This window comes from Sorex araneus, chromosome 4 (genome assembly GCF_027595985.1).
Source record: "Sorex araneus isolate mSorAra2 chromosome 4, mSorAra2.pri, whole genome shotgun sequence".
NCBI lineage: Eukaryota > Metazoa > Chordata > Mammalia > Eulipotyphla > Soricidae > Sorex > Sorex araneus.
Window position 1 is genome coordinate 82,712,202 of NC_073305.1, and position 24,409 is coordinate 82,736,610.

Sequence of the window (24,409 nt, forward strand, 5' to 3'; positions counted from 1 at the left end):
TGCTTAGATCACCTTTCACCACAGAGCTTAGAGAGGGGAAGGACAGAGAAGGAGAGAAATCTGAGGGGGAAGGAGAAGAGTGATAGAAACACAGGAGTTCGGGCTCTAGTTCTACTAGGGATGAAGGAGAATGGTGTAGCTCTATACCCAAAACAACTAAACAACTAAACAATGCTGAAAACAAAAGATCTAAGCTGCAACCACCAGAACTTTGTAATGTGCTTATCAAGGTGACAGGCAGGGAATGTGGTGAGAGGGAGGGAATATAGGAACACTGGTGGGGGGAAGTTGACACTAGTGGTGGGATTTGTACTGAAATATTAGATGCCTAAAACTTAACTATCAATAACTTTGCAGATCACGGTTCTTAAGTTAAATTTTTTAATTATAAAAATTAAAAGCAGGCTGCATGTGAGTATATATAGTCATGTTTTGTTTTATATTCTTACATAGTTATATACCTAACTGTTTCATCATGGATCACACCTACATTTTAACCCACATGTATCTCAGGATGGTGAGTTTATGCTTTTTAAAAATTTCTATGTATTTTAGAATAACATGCTTTGTTTTTATAATGGCACATTACATAAATTTTATAAACATAATAATATGAATGCTTTTATAATACAGAAAAGGTAAATTTTTAAAAATATATCTTAAGGCAGAGAGGTAATGTGAGCAGCAAGGCACTTCCCTTTCATGCAGCTACATTGGCAGTGACCTTGATTCTAATCCCTGGCATCACACTGAGCATTGCCAAGGGCATTGAAAAGGATAAGGAAGAGCTTCTTTTTCCTATTTTCCTCTTCTTGGGTCACATCTGGCAATGCACAGGGGTTACTCCTGGCTCTGCACTCAGGAATTACCCCTGGCAGTGCTCAGGGACTGTATGGGATGCTGGGAATTGAACCCAGGTCAGCCACGTGCGCCCTACCTGCTGTACTATCACTCCAGCCCCCGGGAAGAGCTTCTGAGTGCAGGCCAGTGTGGCCCAACACCTCTCTCCCAAATAATAGTAAGAAAGCCAAACTCAAAAAAGGTTCCTGCTCTGGAGAGAAAAGAGGTTGGTAGAAGGACATGTATCAACTTAGAAAATGGAAAATGAGTCGTTTGGCAGGAAATAATATGTAGATAGATACTTAGTGAGAAGGATATACTTGGAAAGAAGCAGTGCCGAAACGAACTTCAGGGCGAGTATGGACAGCAAGAGCCATAGAAGCATGCATGGTAATGTGCCAGAAGTGCATGCCAATGCTATTTTCAGCTGTAAAAGCACAGGCATTATGGCACTGAACAAGGACAAGCAGCCTCATTTTAAAAATTGTATGTATATATAGTCAGAATATATATATATATATTTGGAGATTCTGACTCTAAGGCAACTTTATATCCAACTACTTTTAGCTTAAACTAGGTATAAGGAAGAAAATAGCCACTGTGACCTAAAAATTATTTTAGTGATATGGAATTCTCCGGAGTTCATATTTGTGCCCCATAGAGTGTATAGCCTTTTAATGCCAGCCCCAGGCTATACCAAAGGGGAAGAAAATAACATATATGTTTGATGCTTGAAAGTGTTCCTTTTCTGGAGGAAGGAAGTGGAAAAACATAAGAACCATTTCAGATAATCAGGGCTATTCCTGGCTGTTATCTCAAGAGTGACCCCTGACCATGTAGCAGTGTCAGGGGTTCCAACTGGGGTTGGCGAAAATGCACGGCAAGTGCCTTAACCTGTGTACTATCTCTCTGACTTGAAAGCGTTTTTCTATTGGAGCACTCTCATAACAGTCATGTCTCAACAGCCGTGAAGCATACAAAGTCTTCACAAGCAGCTTGCGACTTCAACTTGTGGTGAAGGAAGAAAATAGAAAGAGAGAGGAACAAAGTTTGACAGAAAACCAGCCACTAAAGGGAGATACACAAACTTAAGCTGCCTAAAGTGGCAAGTTGACTGTGTCATGTTGCATCTGAACATGACCTACATACTGTTGTTTTTTTTTTTACTTATAGGACTTACCTACCTTTTTCCTTACAGTCTGAATCAGAATTTCTGACTTGGTGTTGCCTGCAGGAAGATAGGGACGCTGGGAACATGTACTGCAGAGTACGGCAGCAGATGTCCAGGGGTGAGCTGATAATCAAAGACAGGTGGCTAATGCAGACTCACTGTGGATGTGGTGATGGCTAGGGAATGGGGTGGGGGAGAGAAGAATCCAGTGCCCTTGTAATAGGTTGCTTGGAAAGAGTGAGACAGTAAGTTCAGATAAGGAGAATGGATTTCAGGGCAGAGCTTCAGGTCCAGTAGGTTGCTGGGGTGCTGTATCATTACCAGAAGGAGACCGACAGGCTTGGCAGGACATTTCAATCCCTCAGATGATCATAAGACAGATACTTCAATTGAGAGGCGACTTGTGAAAACATATATGCAGAGTCGATGTGGCGGGGCATCGGGAGTGGGGGTGGGATCAGGGAATGGCAATTTGGAGCAACCCAGATAATTTCAAGAGCAGGAAGTCACTCCTGCTTTCAAAACAAAATTAAAAGAAGGGCTAGGCGGAGCAATGTTACTCCTGCAAGAGTTGTAAATACGGAGGAGTGTCTGAGTGTCAGAGGATGAAATTGTTGTCAGAGTAATACAATAGGGATCACCCCTTTCTCTTTTTCCTCACAGGTTCCTGGTGATGCTTCTTATTCAAATTTAAACCAAGTGATCCTCAGTGATGACAGCCATAGGAATCAGCTTCACAGAGCAAAGGTGAGGGAAGAGAATGGTGGGGAAATAAAACTCATGATAAGAGGGAGTACAAAGTGTGAGGAACCAGCACAAAACCTACAAGGAAGTCAGGGAGGGGGTGTTATACAGAATAGCCAATATGGCAGTGCTGTCTTTCATTCATTTAGTCCAAAAATAATTTCCAGTGATTTCTATATTATGCTCCATCCACTCTTGGTTCCTGAGGATACAATAATAACAAATGAATTTTTTTCTGGAAAATTTGTGACCAATTATGGACATGAAACAAAGATACAGAGCGGGCAAAAAAAGAATCCATCTTAGTCACTAAAATACTAAAATACAGAAATCTAGAATCTCACAGCCGCTACTGTGGCCACATGACCTCATATCTCCTCAATTGCAGCAGTGGAAAACAAATTATCAAATGCTTCCTTTCCAGCAGGTCCGACTCTGGGGGGGAAACTCCAAACAATAATAGTGAGGTTTTTGTTGTTGTTTTTGTATGTAATCAAGGTAAAGAGAAAGTAAAGTGTAACTTACCAACTACACAGATGGGGTGGGGGACCGGGGGGCAGGGCGGGGTGGGGTGGGAGGTTTACTGTGGTTCTTGGTGGTGGAATACAAGCACTGGTGGAGGGAATGGGTGTTCGAGCATTATGTAACTGAGACTTAAGCCTTAAAGCTTTGTAACTTTTAACATGGTGATTCAACAAAAATAAATTAAAAAAAAAGAAAGTAAAAAAAAAGAATCCATCTTGAGTGTGGATTTCAGTAAACAAAATGCTATAGAGCAAAAGACATTTAAGATTTAAAAATCAGAGACAAAGAGGGATAGTAGAGAATATCTGGAAAAGGAAATGAGTCAAACAGTCTCGTGCATTTCAATCAGTTTGGTTTGGGTTGGAAAAAGAAAGTGAAGCAGATTGCTACTAAATCTTACATAGGGGCTGGAAAATAGTTCAAAGGGATGGAGGATATGGCCCTGACCTCCTCAGCATTGTCAGGGTGGCATTAGTGACCTCTCCAGCATCACCAGTTTGAGCAGTGCAGCATCAACATGCCCAAGGAGTGGTCCTTGATTTCCAACCTTAGCCTCTCTCCAAAATAAGCTGGCATAGAGATTTAATAATGAAGAGTTAATAGAGTGGGCAAAGGGGTAAATGGATTGGAACAAAAGAATATGACCAAACAGGAAAACTATCAAAAATTGACAGGAGGGACATTAAGGAGAAATATCAAATATTTGGAAATCATACAGAGATGGTTGTTTTCTGAAGATTTAATTCATTTCTTTGATAGATTATCAATGGAGAACAAATTCTCCTAGTCTCAGTAGAGATATTACTTAGTTCATTGTCTAACAATGAGTGGCATTTATTCATTTGAGGATTTTATAGACAAAGGAGTTAGCCAATAGAGAAAGGTAGGACTCAGGAATTGAAGCTCTATTAGACATACAGAAATTTCTAGTGATGAATGAGACTGAAGCTAAGAGAAATGGACATTTTTTGAGCAATCCTGTAAGGAGTTAGGAAACTTATAAGACATCGTGTGTTTTGTGTTTTTGAAATTATACATATTTAAATTATATAAATATGTATGTATATATATATATATAGTTTGTTTGTTTGTTTGTTTGGGGGCCACACCCAGTGGTGCTCAGAGAAATCACTCCTGGCAGGCTTGCATGACCATATGAGATACCAAGGATTGAGCCCAGGTCAGTTTCTTGCAAGGCAAATGCCCAACCTGCTGTACTATCCCTTAGACCCCCTGAAATCATTGTGTTTTAAATTTTACTTATAATAAACCTAATAAAAGGCTTGCATAAACCTTTTAACATATCTTTAGAGAGGGCAGCATAGTTGGGGACTGCCTATATATTACATTTTAAATAGGTTTTAAGAACACCACAGATTTGACTGATGCTTTTTGTTTTTTATTTTTTTGTCAACTTAGTTAACAGGAGTCTTTGATTGATAGCCTAGTTTTGCCACTGTGTCTTTTCAATATGCTTTCTTGCTCTACACAAAGACATTCTAACCCCAGAATACAGAGGAATAACAAATAATTCTATCTTTGATTCCTTGGAAGTCTCACTCATTTCCCTTTGGCAACCATATACTCTCATTGCTTCCATCTCTTGAGATTTCCTGCATCTTAAAAATAAATTAACTCAAGTCTACAGGTGAGAAATTTAAAATCAAGTAAAAATCACACCTCTAGAAACATTTCAATAAAATGTCTACAAGGAAGATTGTGGTGGATGTATAAAAAATGTTGATGAAAGCACAGCTACTCAGGCTCTAAAATAAACGTACTTTATCTCAATTTAGTTTCTACCTTCATTATGTTATGATGTAGATAGAATGGTAGAGGACTGGAAATTTTCAAACTTAGAAAAATCCATATGCATTTTCCCTTAAACTAAATCTTTATAGAAATACATCATGTAAAAAAATAAATCAAGAAGTCCTGTTGAGGCAATTCTTTCCAAGCTTAATACCCTAGCACACCCTTACAACCACAATGACACAGTTTGGAAAACTTCTAGCTGTCATGGAAATGGAAACAGAAATCAAGAAACATCTTGGCTCAACATCAGCTTTCAGAATAGTTCTGTTGACTCTTTTTGTTTAATAGAAATGGCTGCCCTACTTAAATCTGAATGACAAGAAACCATTTCCATCATAAACTGGACATGGGGATGCTTTAAAGTTGTATAAAGTACCAAACAGAAGATACAACTTTTAGATCAAAGTCTTAATTGGAAATCCAAAGTTCCTGCATTACTTTCCATGGTTTTGTTTAAAGTTATGTTCTAAATTTTAAAAAAGAACACATATAATTTCATGCCATCTTGTATTTATTTCTAAATATTCATCTCATATTTCTTTGCTTTGAAATAATGAAATTGCAATTTATTCATTCAAAAAAATTACTCAGGTCTGAGAGGAAGGATAGCTCAGGGGTCAGGGACTAAGTTTTGCATACTCAAGGCCTGTGTTTAATGCATATGGTCCCTTAAGAAATACGGGGTATAGCCCTGGAGGCTCGAGAACACTACCGGGATTATTATGTTTTCCAGTGCTGCTGGTTCCTGTATCACTGAGAATGGCCTCAAAGGCATTGGTTAGGAATTTCCTTTCCCTAAATAGAGAAATAGTTATTTAACACTTATTTACAAAACTAACTGGAATAATAGCACAGCGGGGCGGGTGGGGCATTTACCTTGCACTCAGCCGACCCTGATTCAATTCCTCCGTCTCTCTCAGAGAGGCTGGCAAGCTACCGAGAGTATCCCACATGCACGGCAGAGCCTGGCAAGCTACCCGTGGCATACTCAATATGCCAAAAAACAGTAACAAGTCTCACTGTGGAGATGTTACTGGTGCCCGCTTGAGCAAATCAATAAACAAGAGAATGACAGTGCTACAGTGCAGTGCTATTTACAAAACATGGCAAAGTAATAGATTATATGAACTTTCCTCACCAACTTTCTTGACCACTGGGTATCACAGAAGAAGGAAGAGGAAGGTAAGGATTAGAACAGAAACCCAAACACTCAATGTTAACTATTAGAATGTCATTGTCATTGTCATCCCGTTGCTCATCGATTTGTTTGAGCGGGCACCAGTAACGTCTCTCATTGTGAGACCTATTGTTCCTGTTTTTGACATATCAAATATAGCACGGGTAGCTTGCCAGACTCTGCCATGCGAGCGAGATACTCTTGGTAGCTTGCCGGGCTCTCTGAGAGGGGCAGAGGAATCGAACACGGGTCGGCCGCATGAAAGCAAACGCCCTACCGCTGTGCTATCACTCCAGCCCACTGTTAGAATGAGTCTCATGTTATTCATTGCAACCTCACTCCAAACTCTGCAAGTTGAAGGAAGTATGGGGAGATAGTATCGTGGGTAAGGTGCTTGCTTTGCATGAGGCTGACCTGGGTTTTCTCCCCAGCAGCCCATATGTTCCTTTAAGCACCTTCCGGAGTAATTCCTGAGCATAGAGCCAGGAGTAACCCCTGAGTCAGGAGTAACCTCTGAGCATTGCTGGGTGTGGCTTTCCAAAACAAAAATAAAAGTAAAAATCTGCAAGTTAGGTTACTTTTTAGCATCTCTTTATTGTTTTATGTGATTTCATCTGATAATCAATCTGTCTAACCAATTTACCATTTTATTTTCTTTTTTGCACTAAAAAGTAGTTCAATCTTTTATTAAGTCATTTAAGATATTGTTATTATTAAAAATGATATATTCCTAAGACTTTACTGATTTACATTTTTTAAATAGAATATTTAGTTTATATTGTCTAACTTAGAAATCAGCTCTGTAGAAGTTATGGATGGACCAGCATATAAGAGGCCATTTAGGCTAAGACAATGTAGCGATGCAGAGACTCCCAGGAGACTCAAAATACCAGCATTCTTTAAATATCAAATTCAAATTTAGGATTGCAAATGATATATGACCTAGCTTTTAATCAACTGGTCACAATCCCATATAGTGTCAGTTAACTGAATGTAGGGGTGTGAAAAATTTCTTTTAGAATAGTTTATAAGTTATTGTCAACAAATATTTTACTTACATGCCTATTTTAATTAGCTGGGATCACATACAAATTTCTCAAATATAAAGAAGTTCGAGTGGAAAAACTTTAAGAGGTTCTGGTCTAAGTGTGTATAACACTATCTGTAAATTTTTGTCTTGGTCTGGATGAAGGCATAGCTCAATCATTTCCAAAGAAATCCATTATGACACACAGGTAGCCAATGCAAATACAAAATGTTCTTCCGTGTTCTAGAAAGGCAGGTGGGGATCAATGCACAGGAGTCTCCTCAGTTTAACCTCTAAGACTTTCAAATCATTATTGGGTTCATTCCACTTTCCTCTGCTAATTTTCTTGTTTGTTAGGTGAGAGGATATGAAAAAATGGCCGAAGCTCAGACATGAGTCTCTAGTTTTTTTAATGATTTTCTTCTGCATGGGTCTTATTTTTCTTTCAAGAATATGGTATAAATCATTTTCATCCTTCACGTTTTGAGTTTGAGTTGCAAGCACTTTTTTACTTTTATACAGCATTGCAGAATATCCTATTATGGTTAGCTGTTGTAGCTCTCTTACATCTGGCTCTTTGTTTTCCCTTGGAACAATTTGACATGACAGTCATGTCAATTTCAGTTAATAAGAATAATTAAGATTGCTTGTGGTCAATATGTAGGTGGCACTGCACTGTAGCACTGTCATCCCATTGTTCATTGATTTGCTCGAGTGGGCATTAATAACGTTTCCATCATGAGACTTGTTGTTACTATTTTTGGCGTATTGAATATGTCACAGGTAGCATTCCAGGCTCTGTGGTGCGGGCAAGATACTCTAGGTGTTTGCCCGGCTCTTCAAGAGGGACGGAGGCACTGAACCCGGGTCAGTCACATGCAAGGCAAATGCCCTGCTCGCTGTGCTATTGCTGCAGCCCAGATATGTAAGAAAGAAAGATAAAGAAGTCTATGGAGGAAGGAGCCTAAGTATATGACTCAAGGAAGAGTACAAGGTGAGTTTGATCATGAGCATATATAACCCCCACAACATCTCCAGAAATTGCCCCAGTATTCCAAAGATCCACAGGGTATCCCCTAAAAAATCTTGAGGAGAAGTAGTGGTATCTGGAATAGCACTATTCTACCATATGCTTGATGTCACTAATTTTTCTGTCTCTTTACATATTCAAGATTAAATTACTATCTCAAGTAAGGGAGAAGGGGGTCAGGACAGGGCATATGTGGCATTGAGAGTTAATTAAAAAGTTTTTCATTCTAAAGTGCTAAACTAACACACCCACTGTTCTTAGATAAGCTCATCAAAACAGGTCCATATACTTCTTACTCTGAGTAAAATGGTTTTAAACAGAATACAGAAATATTCTTCCTTATTCCAAAATTTCGAGTGCTACTAAGAATCTCAGTAGCAGTAAAAAGTGCAAGGCAGGGAGGGTGAAGGGGGAGGGGAGAGACAGAGACAGAGACAGAGACAGAGACAGAGAGACAGAGAGAGAAAAAGAGAAAGAGAGAGAAAGACAGTCTGTGTGTATATATGGTGCATGTGTTAAGTTGCTTGTTTTGATCGCTGTTGACCCCAATTCAATTCACGCACCATATGGAGCCCCCCAGCTCATCAGAGGAATGATCCATAAGCACAAAGCCAGATGGAAGGTCTGAACACTACTGGCTGTGCCCCCTCCTCACCCTCAGCCCCCCAATGTAAAAGATGGAGTAAATTTCAAAGAAAATGCAGAATATTAATGAGCTACAGTATAATTAATTACCACTAAGGAGCTCACCACTGCTTCTCCCAGAAGGGAGCATAAAATGAGGCCCCCATAACCGTGCCACCGGACTCCGCACCAGGGGTGCTCCAGGGTGGGCAGGTAAGAGCCCTCCCCATCCCAAGGGACCCAGCCCTGGCAGCCAACCTCCACTACTCCACCACTGCCATGCTCCAGGCCACTTTCCACATACTCGGGCCGTGCATGAGTGAACATATTCCTGTACCAAGTGTGCCTGATTTTCGGCCATGTGACACAATCATGAAGGAATATATATATGCCTCTCAGAGAGCCGGGCAAGCCACCGAGAGTATCCCGCCTGCACAGAAGGGCCTTGCAAGCTCCCTGTGGCATATTTAATATGACAAATATAGTAACAACAGGTCTCATTTTCCTGACCTTGAAAAGAACCTCCAGTCGTTGGGAAAAATGAGTAAGAAGAGGCTGCTAAAATCTCAGGGCTGGGACGAATGGAGACATTACTGGCGCCTGCTTGAGTAAATCAATGAACAATGGAATGACAGTGATGACAGTGAAGGTATGACAGTGATGCACAATAAAACAGTACATACTATCTAACACTACCTCAAATACTAAACAAAAATATTTCACTTAGCACTGGTGCCAAGATTAATGTTCCCTTCCCGTGTTCTTTGAAAGGTTTATAAAACTAGTTAATAACATAAGGACTTAACATTTTAAAAATAGCTGTCTTAGAAAGTCCATTTAGAAGCTACTAAAGAAGAGAAATCAATATAAGGATATTAAAACTAAAGAATAACACATAAGAATAGGGATAATAATATAATATTATAAAGTTTAAAACCGCTAAGAGTTAAAGACTTTTCTTATTCTGATAATTCTAATAGTCATAAAATCCATCAGTGAGTTAGTGTTTGTGAAATGCCAACTTTGGACACTTTGGACTAGACACTGAGAAAAACAATAATTGTAGTCAGTTCTAGGACCTAGAATCAAGAATCTAGATGACACGATATATAGATATATAGCCTGAGTGTTCAATGAAAGTTTCACTGTTGAATGAGTGAAGTTGAAAGGCAATTTAAGATGTGTCACTCAAACGTCATCATTTTATGAAAGAGAAAGACTGAGAGACCCAGACGGAAGTTCCCTGGCACATAAGAGGCAGACACTGAACTGGACTGCATTTGTTCTTAGGTCAAACAAGTAAGCATAGAGACATTTTCATATCATTGTTTAACCTTTTCCCCCAAAGCAAGGTAGCTGTAATTAATGTGGCCAAAGAATAGCTAAAATTAAACATTCTTAATATCCTTTTCCATCCCAAGTGGGATTATTTTGGGAAGGTTTTTAATGGGTTTAATGATCCCAAAGAATAACAGCCCTTTAGCAAAACCAATTTAATAAGAAACATTTCCGATACTATAATATAATCATTAAAATGTCTTAGGCTAACGAGAGTCTTAGAGGGTCCATTAAGTACTAAAACTATGCTGACTTGTCTAGGAAAATAAAAATGCCCAAGATGAAGCATCATATGCCCCCAGAAAATCTACTCCTTCCTCAATATAGATACTGTATCCACCAGAACTAGGAGTTCTGGTTGACATGGTTGACATGACAAAGTACTCAGACGAGTACTTCTGGTAAGTTTTCCCAGCTATCTTCCTATCACCAAATCATCACGTATCCCATCACCATGACATACATGAGACATTAGTCCAAAGAATTTTCTAAAAATTCTAACTGTGGTCCATGTTAGAAAGTGTACTTTAAAGACTAAGATATGGCTTAGGTAACAGATCACATGTTTTGAATATACAAATCTTATAATTAGAGTAATTGTACCAAAACACCAAACTCTCCCAGTATCACCAGGGGTGGTCATAGCTGGTGATACTGTGACCATCATACACAGTACATGTATGTGTACATACAAAGGCTGACTAGATATCAGTGTAGTACTGGAGCATCTGCACCTCACTAACACCAGTGTAATCACCACAGACCCAGCTGACCAGTGCTGAACCAAGTGGTGGAGACCACTGAGTACTACTTAGTGTGATCCATATTATAGCACTGTTGTCCTGTTGTTCGTTGATTTGCTTGAGTGGGCACCAGTCATGTCTCCATTGTGAGACTTGTTGTTACTGGTTTTGGCATATTGAATATGGTCACAGGTCGCTTTCCAGGCTCTGCCGTGTGAGCGGGATACTCTCGGTAGCTTGCCAGGCTTTCCGAGAGGGATGGAGGAATCAAATCCAGGTGGGCCGCGTGCAAGGCAAATGCCTTGCCCGCTGTTCTATCGCCCCAGTCCATATTAAGGGAATAAAAGAAAATATACTTTGCATCCCTCTCAGAGAGGCTGGCAAGCTATCGAGAGTACAGTGATACAGGGATACTTTGCATCATAATCTAATGTGTGTGTATGAATATATATAAATGAAACAAAAGCATGACAGTAATAACACTCTGATAAGAATAATACCTAAAATTTTCTATTCCTTTCTGTTCTACTCAGAGAAATATAAATGTGGATCATGATATATTAAATTAATACAGTTGAGAAACACTAAAAGACTTTTACAGGCAGTCATGCAGGAGACCCCTGTGCAGTAAATTTCAGGAAGCTATTAAGCCAAAAATGTTTGGAGAGATAAGCTGTAATCGGACAAAGAGCCCTCCTGCTGCCAGCTCAGGATGAAGGACATCTTTGGAGAGAATTAAAAGACAGGAACAAAGACCTCGATAAAATGGAGAGAGAGTAGAGACCACCCGTTCGAACTCTTTTTTTAAAAAACATCCTGGCAAAGACAATTTTCTGCACAAAAAGCCCAAGCTTAGGCAACTTGAAAAGACCATCATGTAAGATAAGCGCCTTACCCCCTGTACTATCTTTCTGGCCCCCTGACTTAAATTTTAACAGAATCCCTATTGCACAGGGCTGTAAAATCACACATGTTCTCTCATAAAACAAACACAAAGGTCCAAGATCCACAGGTCTTTGCTCAGATCTCTCATTCCCATACAGTTTTGTGCATTCCCTGGTATTATATATAATCCCTCCTTCCTCACCTGCTCTCTGGAACTCCGTTTACAAAGATTTTTGCCTCTCCTTCCTCCTCAACACTGGAGGATTATTAAATGTATTATCAATGTTATTGCATATCTTATATAATACATACATACCTCTCAGAGAGCCCAGCAAGCTACCGAGTGTATCCTGCCCGCACGGCAGAGCCTGGCAAGCCAGCCATGGCGTATTCGATATGCCAAAAACAGTAATGATAGGTCTCATTCCCCTGAACCTGAAAGAGTCTCCAATCATTGGGAAAAATGAGTAAGGAGAGGCTGCTAAAATCTCAGGACTGAGTGTAATAGAGATGTTACTGGTGCCCGCTCTAGTATATATCCCATGGGAACAGATACTGTTCCTCTTTTGTTTTCTTTATATTTTTATTTGGTTTGTTTTTTGTTTTGTTTCATTGGGGCCACTCCACGCAGTGCTCAGGGATTACTCCTGGCTCTGTGCCAGAGATCAATTCTGGCAGGGCTCAGGGGACTATATGGGACAGCAGGGAGAGAACTTGGGTCAAATGCATGCTAGGCAAGAGCCTACCTGCTGTTCTACCTCTCCAGCCCATGATTACTTCTTTGTTTTTCTTAAAAATGTCTACTTATTTGAAGTGTTTGTCGAATATTATGCAAATTTCAAGTTTAATTTTTGTTGCACTAATTTACATATTATAGATTTAGAGTCTTAATTTTGTTAAAGATTTAATATGGAATTTAAGATATCTGTGATCAGCATAGCTCTTGTCATAATATTTGCTTATTTCAAATTTCACAGAAAAATTCAGTCTGCATTCAAACTTATTGACCCTTTGGATAGCTAATGTTCTTAATACTACATTTTTCTCTCAACTCCACATGAACCAATCCCAGTTGTTTTCATCATTAATAATATCTTCCCCAAATCTTTATATTAAATAGCTCCAGATTTAAAAATAATTTTGTAACTCACTTATACTTTGTGTGGCTGGCTTCATTTTTCAGATGCCAAAAAAGTGTTTCCATTCACATGCTCCTGTTATTCTCTCAAGAGGCTGAGTTTCCTACTTTTTTCTTGAAACTGGAATGAACTAATCAACTGGTACTCAGCCAACGGAATACGATGATGTGATGCTATATGACTTCAGTTTCTTGGCTTGCCTTGCTTCTTCTGCCAATCTCTCTTGCAACATCATTTCTTCGAACTCCGAGTTACCATTTAGTAAGTCTTACTTCCAGAAAAAATCTTGTTGTAGAGGACACATTTAGAAACATGTTAAGCAGTCCAATTTGAGATTGTTTTCAGAATTTCAGAAACCCCATATTTAGTATCAGTCACGTGAATAAAGAATCAATTTGGAAATGGTTATTTCCATCCTCACTATTCCACACTTGGATATGTAAGTCATCCTCAGCTATCATATAAGTTTTATGATGTTTGTTACACAGCAAGAGATGATCAGAATGAAATCCTATTTGCAACAATTTTCTGTTCTTACAATAAAAAAATAGAACAGCGGGTAGGGTGTTTGCCTTGCATGCAGCTGACCCAGATTCGATTCCTCCGCCCCTCTCGGAGAGCCCGGCAAGCTACCGAGAGTATCTCGCCTGCACAGCAGAGTTTGGCAAGCCACCTGTGGCATATTTGATATGCCAAAAACAGTAACAAGAAGTCTCACTATGGAGACATTACTGGTGCCAGCTTGAGCAAATCGATGAACAATAAAAAATAATAATTCATTCCCATCCATTTTTTATTATGATGACAATGGGAAATAAACCCTCATTACCTCTACTGTTGGGAAATTATTAATGTTTATTATAAAAACCATTTGTTCTGCATTTTTCCAGGCTCTGACCATTAGCTTATGGTCATATGTGTGGTTAATAGGATATGAGGAGAAGTAATTGTAGCACTTTGGTACTCGAAGTTACAAATAGGTGTGATTTCTTTAATTTCCCTTTTGTGGACTTGGTGTGGAGTACAAACTGAAAAGACAGCATCTTTCAAACAAGCTATATATAGCTTAGGGAGGAATTGTTGACTGAATTACTATTTAAAAAAATACAGGCATGTCCATCAGTGCTCCAGAAGCTGTGCTATGCCTGAGATAGAACTCAGGGTCTTATACAGGCCACCCATTTGTGTTTCACTCTTTGAACAATATCCTGGGCCTGGTTCTTCTTCAGTGAAAGAGCCTTCAAGTGAACCCTTAGAATTTTTAAATTCATTCTCCAGTTTTCCAAAATGAGTGTTTTAATTTTTCTTCACTTTTTTCAAGTAAATAACCCTTCTCCAAATTTATGCTCAGTTTATGGTTTGCTTCATATTTTATGTGGAAACTTGAAGCCAAAGAAATTCCCCAAGCTCTTTAGTCAGCATGAAACAATCTATCTGGATCCATCCATATATTTCATCTGCTCACTTTCTAACCGTAGATGAGTCACTACCTGCGCTCTTATATAAAACCAATGTCTCTCAATGTGCTTTGAATCCACTCTCATCTCTCCCACTCAATGATATTGCTTCTATAGTTTCCTCCTCTCTGTTTAACCTTGAAGCTATCCTCCACTACTGCACATTTCCATTAGCACTATCCTCTTAATGCATTATTTCTTATTAATGCAAAACTTCTAAAAGAATAGTCTTTTCAGAGGCCAGGAGGTAGTTTAAAAACTTGGTGCACTTTTCATACAGGAGACCAAGATTCAATCCCCAGCAACACATGGTCTCCTGAGCATCAACAGAGTGATCCCTGAGCATCACAGAGTGAGAGCAAGACCTCCCCACATGAAAGGATTATCATACTACTTTCATATCCTCTATTTTCTATTGATTTTTTAAAAAATTATCCTTCCACCTTTAGTGGTCTTCCAAGTAAGCATTTCTTTCTTTTTTCTTTTTTTTAAAATTTTATTGATTTATGGTGAGATATAGTTATAAGCTTTTGTGTTTGAGTTACAGTCACACAATGATCAAACACCCATCCCTCCACCATGCACATTCCCCACCATGAATATCCCCTGTATACTTCCACTTTTCCCACTCTCCCACTGCCTCCATGACAGACAATATTCCCCATACTCTCTCTCTACTTTTGGAATTATGGTTTGCAATGCAGATATTGAGAGGTTTTCATGTTTGGTCCTTTATCTACTTTCAGCATATTTCTCCCATCCTGACCTATTCCTCCAGCGAAGGAAGCTTTTGTCAAAGCCAGTGATGATCTTTAAATTTTTGAATGAAACAATCCATTCTCAATTCTCATTGGGTACCATTTTCTTAGCAACTTTCAGAACATTGATTTGTTCTTTCATGAAATTCCTTTAACTGACTTCTGCATTATTACTTTCTTTTGGTTCTCCTGCTATCTCACCACCTGATCCTTCTTGGCATCTACACTGTTCTTTTCTTATCAAATTCTAAGTATGGGCATTCTCCCTGGATTAGAACTCTGATTTCTAATTTTCATCTGTACTTATCTTAAGCTTTATTTGATCAAAACCCATAGTATTGACTATTAACTATGTTAAGATAGACCTAAAATTTATATTTGCAGGGGCTGGAGCAATAGCACAGCAGGTAGGGAGTTTGCCTTGACGCAGCCAACCAGGGTTCAATTCCCAGCATCCCATATGGTCCCCTGAGCACTGCCAGGAGTAATTCCTGAGTGCAGAGCCAGAAGTAACCCCTCTGCATTATCGAGTGTGACTAAAAAAATTTACATTTGCAGCTTCAATTTATAGGTTTTTACATCTGAATATGACCTTCATACCACTTGCTGTGGCTTACTTCATCTTTTCCTTCTTGTGGGCTTGGTATTTCCAAGTATTTTCAACTTAGTGTTGCAAGCTGGAAAGCAGAGCTGCCTGATGATGTGTGTTACAGAAAACATTGTGTGTAACCATGTAGGCCTTTGACACAAAAGACTCTTCTCAGGAGCGAGGAAGTCTGAAAACCATTGAGATGCAGAATTCCACACCAAGTGCAAAGATGGTTTCCAGAAAGGAAGTTGAGCCCCATTGGAGGAAAGCTACAATGTTGGAATAAGTGCAATGAGAAAAATATCAAAAGAAGACCATCAAGTGTTCTAAGTTCTCCCCCTTTGCATCCACCTTAGCAATGGGCTCTTTGGGGCGATAGGAGGAGGGGTTGCAGTTTGGAAAAACTGTATATAAATGAATTTGGCAGAGAAAGACGCTTAGGCTTACCTGCATTTCTGCTTTAGGTATGTGCCTTCTTAACCTTGTCTCAACTCTGGCCCACATATGCCTGAGTTGCATAATCTTTTTTTTTTTTAAACTTTTTATTTGTGTCCTTGTTTGGGGGGCACACCTGGCAGTGCTCAGGGCTCTCTTGGTACTCAGTTAGGGGTCACTCCTGGAGGGTCTCTAGAGACCATGTAAGGTTCCAGGGATTAAATCCCAGGTTGTTCTAGGACAAGTCAAGTGCCCTAACCACTACACTATAGTTAGGTCCTGTTCACTTTCTTGCCTACACATCCCAACTTGGGATGTACACTTGTTTTTTTTTCCACTTTGGAGAAGATTGTGTTCTCTCTTGAGCATTCATCTTCACCTATCAGTCTTCTTCCTTCCCAGTATTTCTCAGATGAATTTCTTTCTTTTTTTTTTGCACTATTTTGTCCTCATCCTGAAATTCTTTTCTGTGTGGGAAACACAACAGGCCTGAAAGTCCTGGGTAAGGTTTGGGAATGACTTTACTGAAAAGAACAATTCCTCACTCCAGCTTCTGTACCAGAGCTCCTGGAGAAATCAGGTGGCAGGAATCATTTCTCACTCTAGGCTGAACAAGTGGAACCTTGGTACAGTTTGACAACTGTCTCAATGGGCTAGTGAGACATAATGCAAATGCTTACTAGGTTTCCTAGTCACTTCCTTAAGTGAATCAAGGTGGGCAGAGTGGGAAACAGTAGATTCCTTTCCCAAGTCCTTGCTCTTTTCATCTTTTCATAAATCACCCAGGGGAACCTTCTCCTTCACTTGAATAGGCAACATTAGTACTGTAGCACTGTCGTCCCATTGCTCATCGATTTGTTCGAGCGGGCACCAGTAGCACCTCCATTGTGAGACTTTTTGTTACTGTTTTTGGCATATTAGATATGCCAAACAGAGCTTGCCAGGCTCTGCCATGCGGGCAGAATACTTTCAGTAGCTTGCCGGGCTCTCCAAGAGGGATGGAGGAATTGAAACTGGGTCAGCTGAGTGGAAAGCAAACCTCCTACCCACTGTACTATCGCTCCATTAGTATATACAAAGCTAAACTCTTGAATAGTTTCCACCACAACTAATTCCTCTCCTATGATATTCCTCTGACAGTAAACAGCAACTTCTTTCTACCTAGCTATTCTACCCACAAGCCTTTGAGTCACCCTTGAGTCCTTTCTTTTAAAAGGACTATGTCCAGTTCTTTATCAATTCCATTAATTTCATTTTCAACTCTATCCTGAGTCTAATCTCTCTTATGTACTATCATGAATTCCATGCCATCGCAAACCATAATTGCATATCTAGATTTTGCAAAACCTTTTATTATTATTTTTTATTTTTTTTCTTTTTTTGCTTTTTGGGTCACACCTGGCAATGCAAAGGGGTCATTCCTGGCTCTGCACTCAGGAATTATCCCTGGCGGTGCTCAGGGGACCATATGGGATACTAGGAATCAAACCCGGGTCGGCTGTGTGCAAGGCAAAGCCCTACCCACTGTGCTATCACTTCAGTCCCTGCAATACCTTTTAGTCTTCCTACAGTCATTTTTGAAACATCACAAAATAATTTCCCTCAAGTAGATAAATTTGTTTTTAATACGTGAGTTGGATGACATCCAACTGTCTCAAAATATCTAAGATAGCTTTACATTTAAAGTATTAACTACTCAGTGCCCACCTCCCTAGACATATATTACCTCCCTGCCACGTTTCATTTATTTCGTGGGAGACACTGACATAAAACAAGGGAGAATTCAATGCCTGAAATGGTATCTTTGGCTTCTGCAAATAAAGCACATGCTCCAGCTTCTTGAGTCTCTGACCTCATTTTTATTTTATTTTTTCTTTGGGTGCCATACCTGCTGTGCTCCTGACCTTGCATAAAAACATCACTCCTGGCAAGACTTGCAAGACCTTATGGGATACCAGGGATTGAATCCAGGTCAGTCACATGTAAGGTAATGCATATTTTATCCACAGTACTATATGTCTTGCCCCTCCGATCTAATTTTATAGTAGATGCCTACTCTTCTCATGCTGCACTCCCTTTTCTGTTCTTTCTTACTTCTCTGTCTCAAAGCCTTTCCATGCATGATTATGTTTACTAGAAAACTCCTTTTCAGTTTTGGTACCATACCTGAAAGTGTTTGTGGGGGATCATGGGATTCTGGGGATTGAACTCAGAATTCCTACATGCAAAGCACACACCCTAAACCTTTGCGCCACTTTCCAGATTGAAAACCTTTCTGTTTGTATGTTTTAGGCTATGACATGGCAACACCTTCACTTCATTTAGCTCTGCTTCAATTATTTTGATTAGAAAGTTTTTTTTTTCAACCTGGTCACCTATGTGCTTTCCCCTGTAGCTTGATTTTTGGGCTATGAAATGCACCAATAATATAACAGTTTATATTTAATTTTAGATGCTTTTCCTTTATGATTTTATGATATAAGATCCATGAGAGCAACACCTTGATTAGGTCTGTTCAATACCATTTAATTCAGAACTCCAAATATCCAAAATGTAGCAGGTACTCAATCAATCTTTGAATAAATTAATAAATAAGTGAACATAGGATTTTGTTAAAAATATGAGTGAAAAATTTCATATCCCCAAACTTTGGATCAGCCTGAAAAAAAGCAAATTACCTGCATCTGTTCTACAGTGCTAAGCTAAAAGAAGACTCAACACATAAATACATTAAGATGGACAGCAAAAATACCAGTGAACCAAGGCTACAAATGTTCCTGGCACCTATCCACAGCAGACTAGCAAGGTAAGTGTAAAAGAGTTTAGCATCTGTATGCAATATTAGCCTGTATTTCTCCTTCCAGAAACAGCACATCCACAGAAAGCAAATAACCTTTCATTTTTTAAAAACTCAGAATAAATTATGAATGGAATAAGTGGCATTTTTCTTGGTGTATGCTTATAAAAAATCTGTGAAATTAAATGAGATCATTTCAGGTATTCTCTGAACTATTATTGGATTTTTATCATTAAAATATTTTCTCGGGTAATTACCTGTATCTTGAATTATTCTTTTCTAAACTTGAATCTGAACCATGCAATTTGACAAATAAAAGTTTACTTTTGGAGGCATTAATAACAAAGAATGAAATTTGATATATGCCCTACAAATGCTGAATGTATAGGTATGGAATCTGGGCCTCTAAAATGTTAATGGTTAATTAAGTGGATTAATGTTCAGAGGAAAAAGAAGAAACTGAAGTAGCAGAGATGAAAGATGGGTGGTAAAAAATAGAGAGCAGAGCATCATATATGACATACCTAACTGTAGGGATAAGTTCTAATGAGGATGAACGATTTGAAACATGGAACATATTGGGGTAAATATTTACTACCTAAAATAAAATCTTTGTAGAATCATAGGAATAGGAAGAGGTTTACAACAAGAAGTAAGCTTCTTTTTTTTAGATATACTCAACTAACTCTGCATTATGAGCTATATATCAGCAATGTTAATTCTTGCCAATGCTAAATGTACCACCTATGTATTATTTGCCAAACTCATCTAACTTATGCTCAAAATTCTATGTCTTCTCACCACTCTATCAGCAATGCTTTTTCTCACTCTATCTAATACTAGAAATTAAAAAAGGAGAGTGGTGATGAGAAGTTTCAGAATTATTACTTAGAAGGTTTTATATAAAGAAATGATTAAATTCAAATTTGAGTTGACCAATAGAACATATATCATAGAATCATAGACCTTAAGACTACTGTCCAAAATCCATCATTAAATATAGAAAAAGTTGGTAAAAAGCACAAAACATAATTTGTTGAAAAAGCAGGTAGTAGAAAAAATGGGGTGAGAAAAGATTTGTGAATAACCGTCTGGAATGTTCTTTTGTGTGTCTTTAAGAAATGGAGCAATAGCACAGTGGATAGGGAGTTTGCATTGAACGCAGCCCACGCGGGTTCAATTCCTCTGTCCCTTTCAGAGAGCCCAGCAAGCTACTGAGAGTATCCCACCCACACGGTAGAGCCTGGAAAGCTACCCCTGACGTATTTGATATGCCAGAAACAGCAACAAGTCATCTCACAATGGAGACGTTACTGGTGTCCGCTCGAGCAAATCGATGAACAATGGGACGACAGTGCTAGAGTGCTATTAAGCATTCAGAACACTGAGGAAAATTTCTCTTCAGAATACTTTAAGGAGTTGAAGAGGTAATGAAAACTCACTGTTAACCAAGCTTCCTTAAATGTACACTTACACAGAACAGAGATGTTTCAATTTTAAGTAAAAAGTGAATGGAAAAGTTTTTGAAAAATCTGTATTGTAGTGTCTCAACTTTTCCTTCATTGTGGCTTTCAGCATTTTTGCTCTATTTTTGAGGAATGAAAACAACTCTCTCCAAGAGCCTGGAAGATGGTTGGAAGCTGGCCTCATGAGCTGGGGGATAAGGCAGCTTGGATAGAGAAGGGATCACTAAGTCAATGATGATTGGAAGGACCGCTCAGGATGCTGAAAGTAGATAAAGGACCAAACATATATAGCTTATCATTATCTGTATTGCAAACCATAATGCCCACAAATAGAGGGAGAGTAAGAGGGAAATTGTCTGCCATAGACAGGGGGAGGGGTGGGATGAGGATGAGGGATACTGGGTAGATCGGTGGTGGAAAATATGCACTGGTGGAGGATGGGTGTTCCATCACTGTGTGACTGAAACTCAAACATGAAAGTTTTGTAACTATATCTCACAGTGATTCAATAAAAGAAATTAACTAATAAAAACAGCAACAACAACAATAAAAGTTCTCTCATTTTGTGGAGTCTATGTGGTAACAGTATAGTAGGGACAATTTCTAAAATATAGATTTTACCTATTCTTATTAAATATTATTTATACATATCATTTTACATATTAAAATCATCATAGTTATATATTCAGATTTAGAAAGTCTCTGAAGACTCTCAGGTAACAAAGTGACCGATCAATTTTGAATGAGCTATTTTTATTTGTGAATCATTCTGTATGATTTTTATGAACCTTTCATTGTTATTTTAAGTCATCTGACAACTCAAAAAAATAAGTTTAAACATGTCAAATCTAGACTTATCCTTGTCACTTGTTATATAAAATTTTCAAATAGTGAAAGTACTTTTTATTTACACCGTGACCATACCTTATGAGAACAAAATAGAAAATCCAGGAAGACTTTCAATTTCTTGTTGCCTGTTATCATTGAACCTACAACTATCAACACCAAATTAACTATTAAACTTGATACTGAACATTTACTATGTGCCAGCTATAGTTCTATTGCATTTAATTCTAAACACAGTTCTTTAAAAATGATGTAATTATTGTTCTCATGTTATAAAAAAAGGAGAAAGAAACTGAGGCATAATGACATGATGGTATTTAACAGCGTGGTGTTGAAGCTGGGTTTCTGGTTAAAGTTTAATTTCAGTATACAAGCCGCTGAAGCGAGCACAAAGTTTAATTTCAGTACCCTCAGTATAAATCTGCATTGCAGTGCTGTTCTTAAAAAAAATGTTTAAGACAAAATAACAGAGTAGCTGATTCATCTGGAAGAAAGATTTTCTGAGTTCATGCTTGTTTCTTATTGTTTAATAAAATTGTAATTTAGAGCTGATTTTAATCTAGGAGTAAAAAATATTTTATTTTGGCTTTAGGCCAAACCAGTGGTGAATCCTACAAAAGTTACTATTGATTCAGTAGTTAGCAGTTGCTAATGGAGGTGGAGAGAGGTAAGCTGGGGTGGCAGCACTATTTGGTATCTTGCTCTTTCAGTTATCTCCCCATCCTTAAAAACAGTTATTTTGTTTTGTTTGGAGGCCCCACCTAGCAGTGTTCAAGACTTACTCCTGACTTTGTGCTCAGGGATCACTCCGGTGGTATCCAGTGATTATATGGGGTGCCAGGAATTGAACCTGGGTCAGCCATATTCAAGGCAAATGTCCTACCAACTGTACTATGTTTCTGACCCCCCAAAGTAGTTATTTAAAATTTAAAACATTCCTACTATGTCAATCCATCACCCGGAAGCCATTTCCACAGCTGCTAAATTATATCACATTTGATCGACTTTTGTATTATCATAGGTATCTCATTTATCATCTCTTTCCTAAAAATATTTGACAGTCTTGTTGCTAGGCCATCACAAGATTTTCTTTCCAGACCTGACTTTCCCTTCTAAGAACACACACATATGCATATGCACATGTACATGTACACACACTTTTATATATCATGTGCTGGACTATTTATGCAGCTCTGGAAGAAAACTTGCCTCTAGATACTTATTAGTTACTTTCACCAGAGCTGAGAAATATTCGAGAATATATTTTTAAGTGGCAGCAGGAAGTCTCTAGCGTACAAAGAGGTGGACAAGAGAGCACGTTCTCTGCAAAAGCCTTGAAACAAATTAATAAACAAAATCTAATGAAAGTTTGTTATGATCAATACACATAGATAGTTCTCAGAATTTTCTACAGTTACAATTCACTACCATCACCTTGAGAATGCCACGCGTTTCATTTGAAATATCTCCTTAACTCTGTTATCCCTGACCTGTAATGTCTGAAGAAACTGCATGATGATATTGAATAAAACGTTTTGACTGCATTAAACTCCCTGTAATAAATAAGAAGATGACCTGGACTGCCTGTAACTTCCCGAAATATCCAGTGAGATGAAACAGATACCCCCAATAAAATATCACATCATGACACAAACACATGACTGAAAGATAAAAACAGAGTTCCTCCTGAGAATTCAAGAAATATACTACCTTGCCCTAATCGTTAAGAAGCCCGTTTACCGCAAGGATGGATAGTTACCCATGGCGAAGAACGGGATTCCCAGCAGGGTTGAGTTGTACTTTCCATCCGTGATGAAGAAGATCCCTGCTGCGGTGATAATGGAGATGCACACTGTGAGCACCCCCAGGAGGCCCAGGAAGGGCTTGCTGCGCAAACAGTCCTTCATGGAGCTGGAGAGGGTGGCTGTGGTCAGGATCAGTACTAGGCTCACCAGGACCTTACTCCTGGCCAAGAGGCTGGTCTTATGAAAGTCTCTCCAGAGGCTAAAGGATGCTAAAGAGTAGAGCTGAAGGTCCTGGTGCTCCTCCTGGAGCTTCCTCATAAGCTTACAGAACTCATTCTCCCACTTCTCCCCTATGAGGTCTTGGGTGGCCGAGCCATAGGTCTGGAGGTAGTAGGTGATTTGAATGGCTCTGGCTGACTTGACCCGCTGGTCCTTGCTGTTTGGCACTTCTACTACCCCGCCCAGTTGGTGTCCAATAAAACTGTTCCTCCCATCCTTGAAAACAGAAAAAGGGGAGACTCGAGTTACCAGATGGAGGCATATTCCAGAGAGTGACTCTTACTCTAAGCAAAGGAACACAGGAAAGCAGAGATACACTCTAGCAATTGTGGAACTGATGTGGGTGGGGTGATGTGTTAGGGTTTTCTATGCAATTTTTTCGGAGCTAACATGGAGTTCCATGCAAAATGATCAGGATTAGAAAAGATGCAAGCGTATTATGAAGTGGTACAGGTCTTGCCGCATGCATTGCAAAACATAAATATGTGACATTTTGATCTCATCCATACCCACATTCCCACTATTGTTTTCTGTGACAATCTGTTAAATTATAACTCCTTTACATAGGATACAGACTTATGATTAAATTTCAGCCAAAAGTGAAGCATCGGATGAGTTAACATTTCCAAAAAAAATATTCAAAAATATGTGCTAAAGTTTCTAGGGTAACACACTCCTCTGTACCAACACACATACAAACAGAGACAAGCATCACAAACAACCATACTCATTCTTCATATTCTAGGGTAAAATTGCATATTGCAGAAAAATTGAAAGACAAGACACTTTATACAATTAATTTTGTTGGATTAAATATTTTATGATGGGAGGAATTTTTTTTAATTAAAATGCTCTCTTAAAACATCTGCCTCAGTATTAACTTGACCTCTCCAACCCTCTACTCTATTCCCCAGAGATAAAGGATGAATTCTCCAAATGAGACGGTAGGATTTCAGGCCAAAAGTCACTTCACTTTCAC

The 24,409-nt window shown here is 38.8% G+C and overlaps 1 protein-coding gene across 3 annotated transcripts in view; it reads right to left on the reverse strand.

Moving 5' to 3' along the window:
* PTCHD4 (patched domain containing 4) overlaps positions 1–24,409 on the reverse strand; it is a 206,938-nt gene that overhangs the window by 118,659 nt on the left and 63,870 nt on the right. For all 3 annotated transcript variants that reach the window (XM_055136099.1, XM_004605845.2, XM_055136098.1), the window contains one exon: positions 23,166–23,646. In XM_055136099.1, coding sequence (XP_054992074.1) covers positions 23,166–23,646 — 481 coding nt within the window. The remainder of the gene's footprint in view (positions 1–23,165; positions 23,647–24,409) is intronic.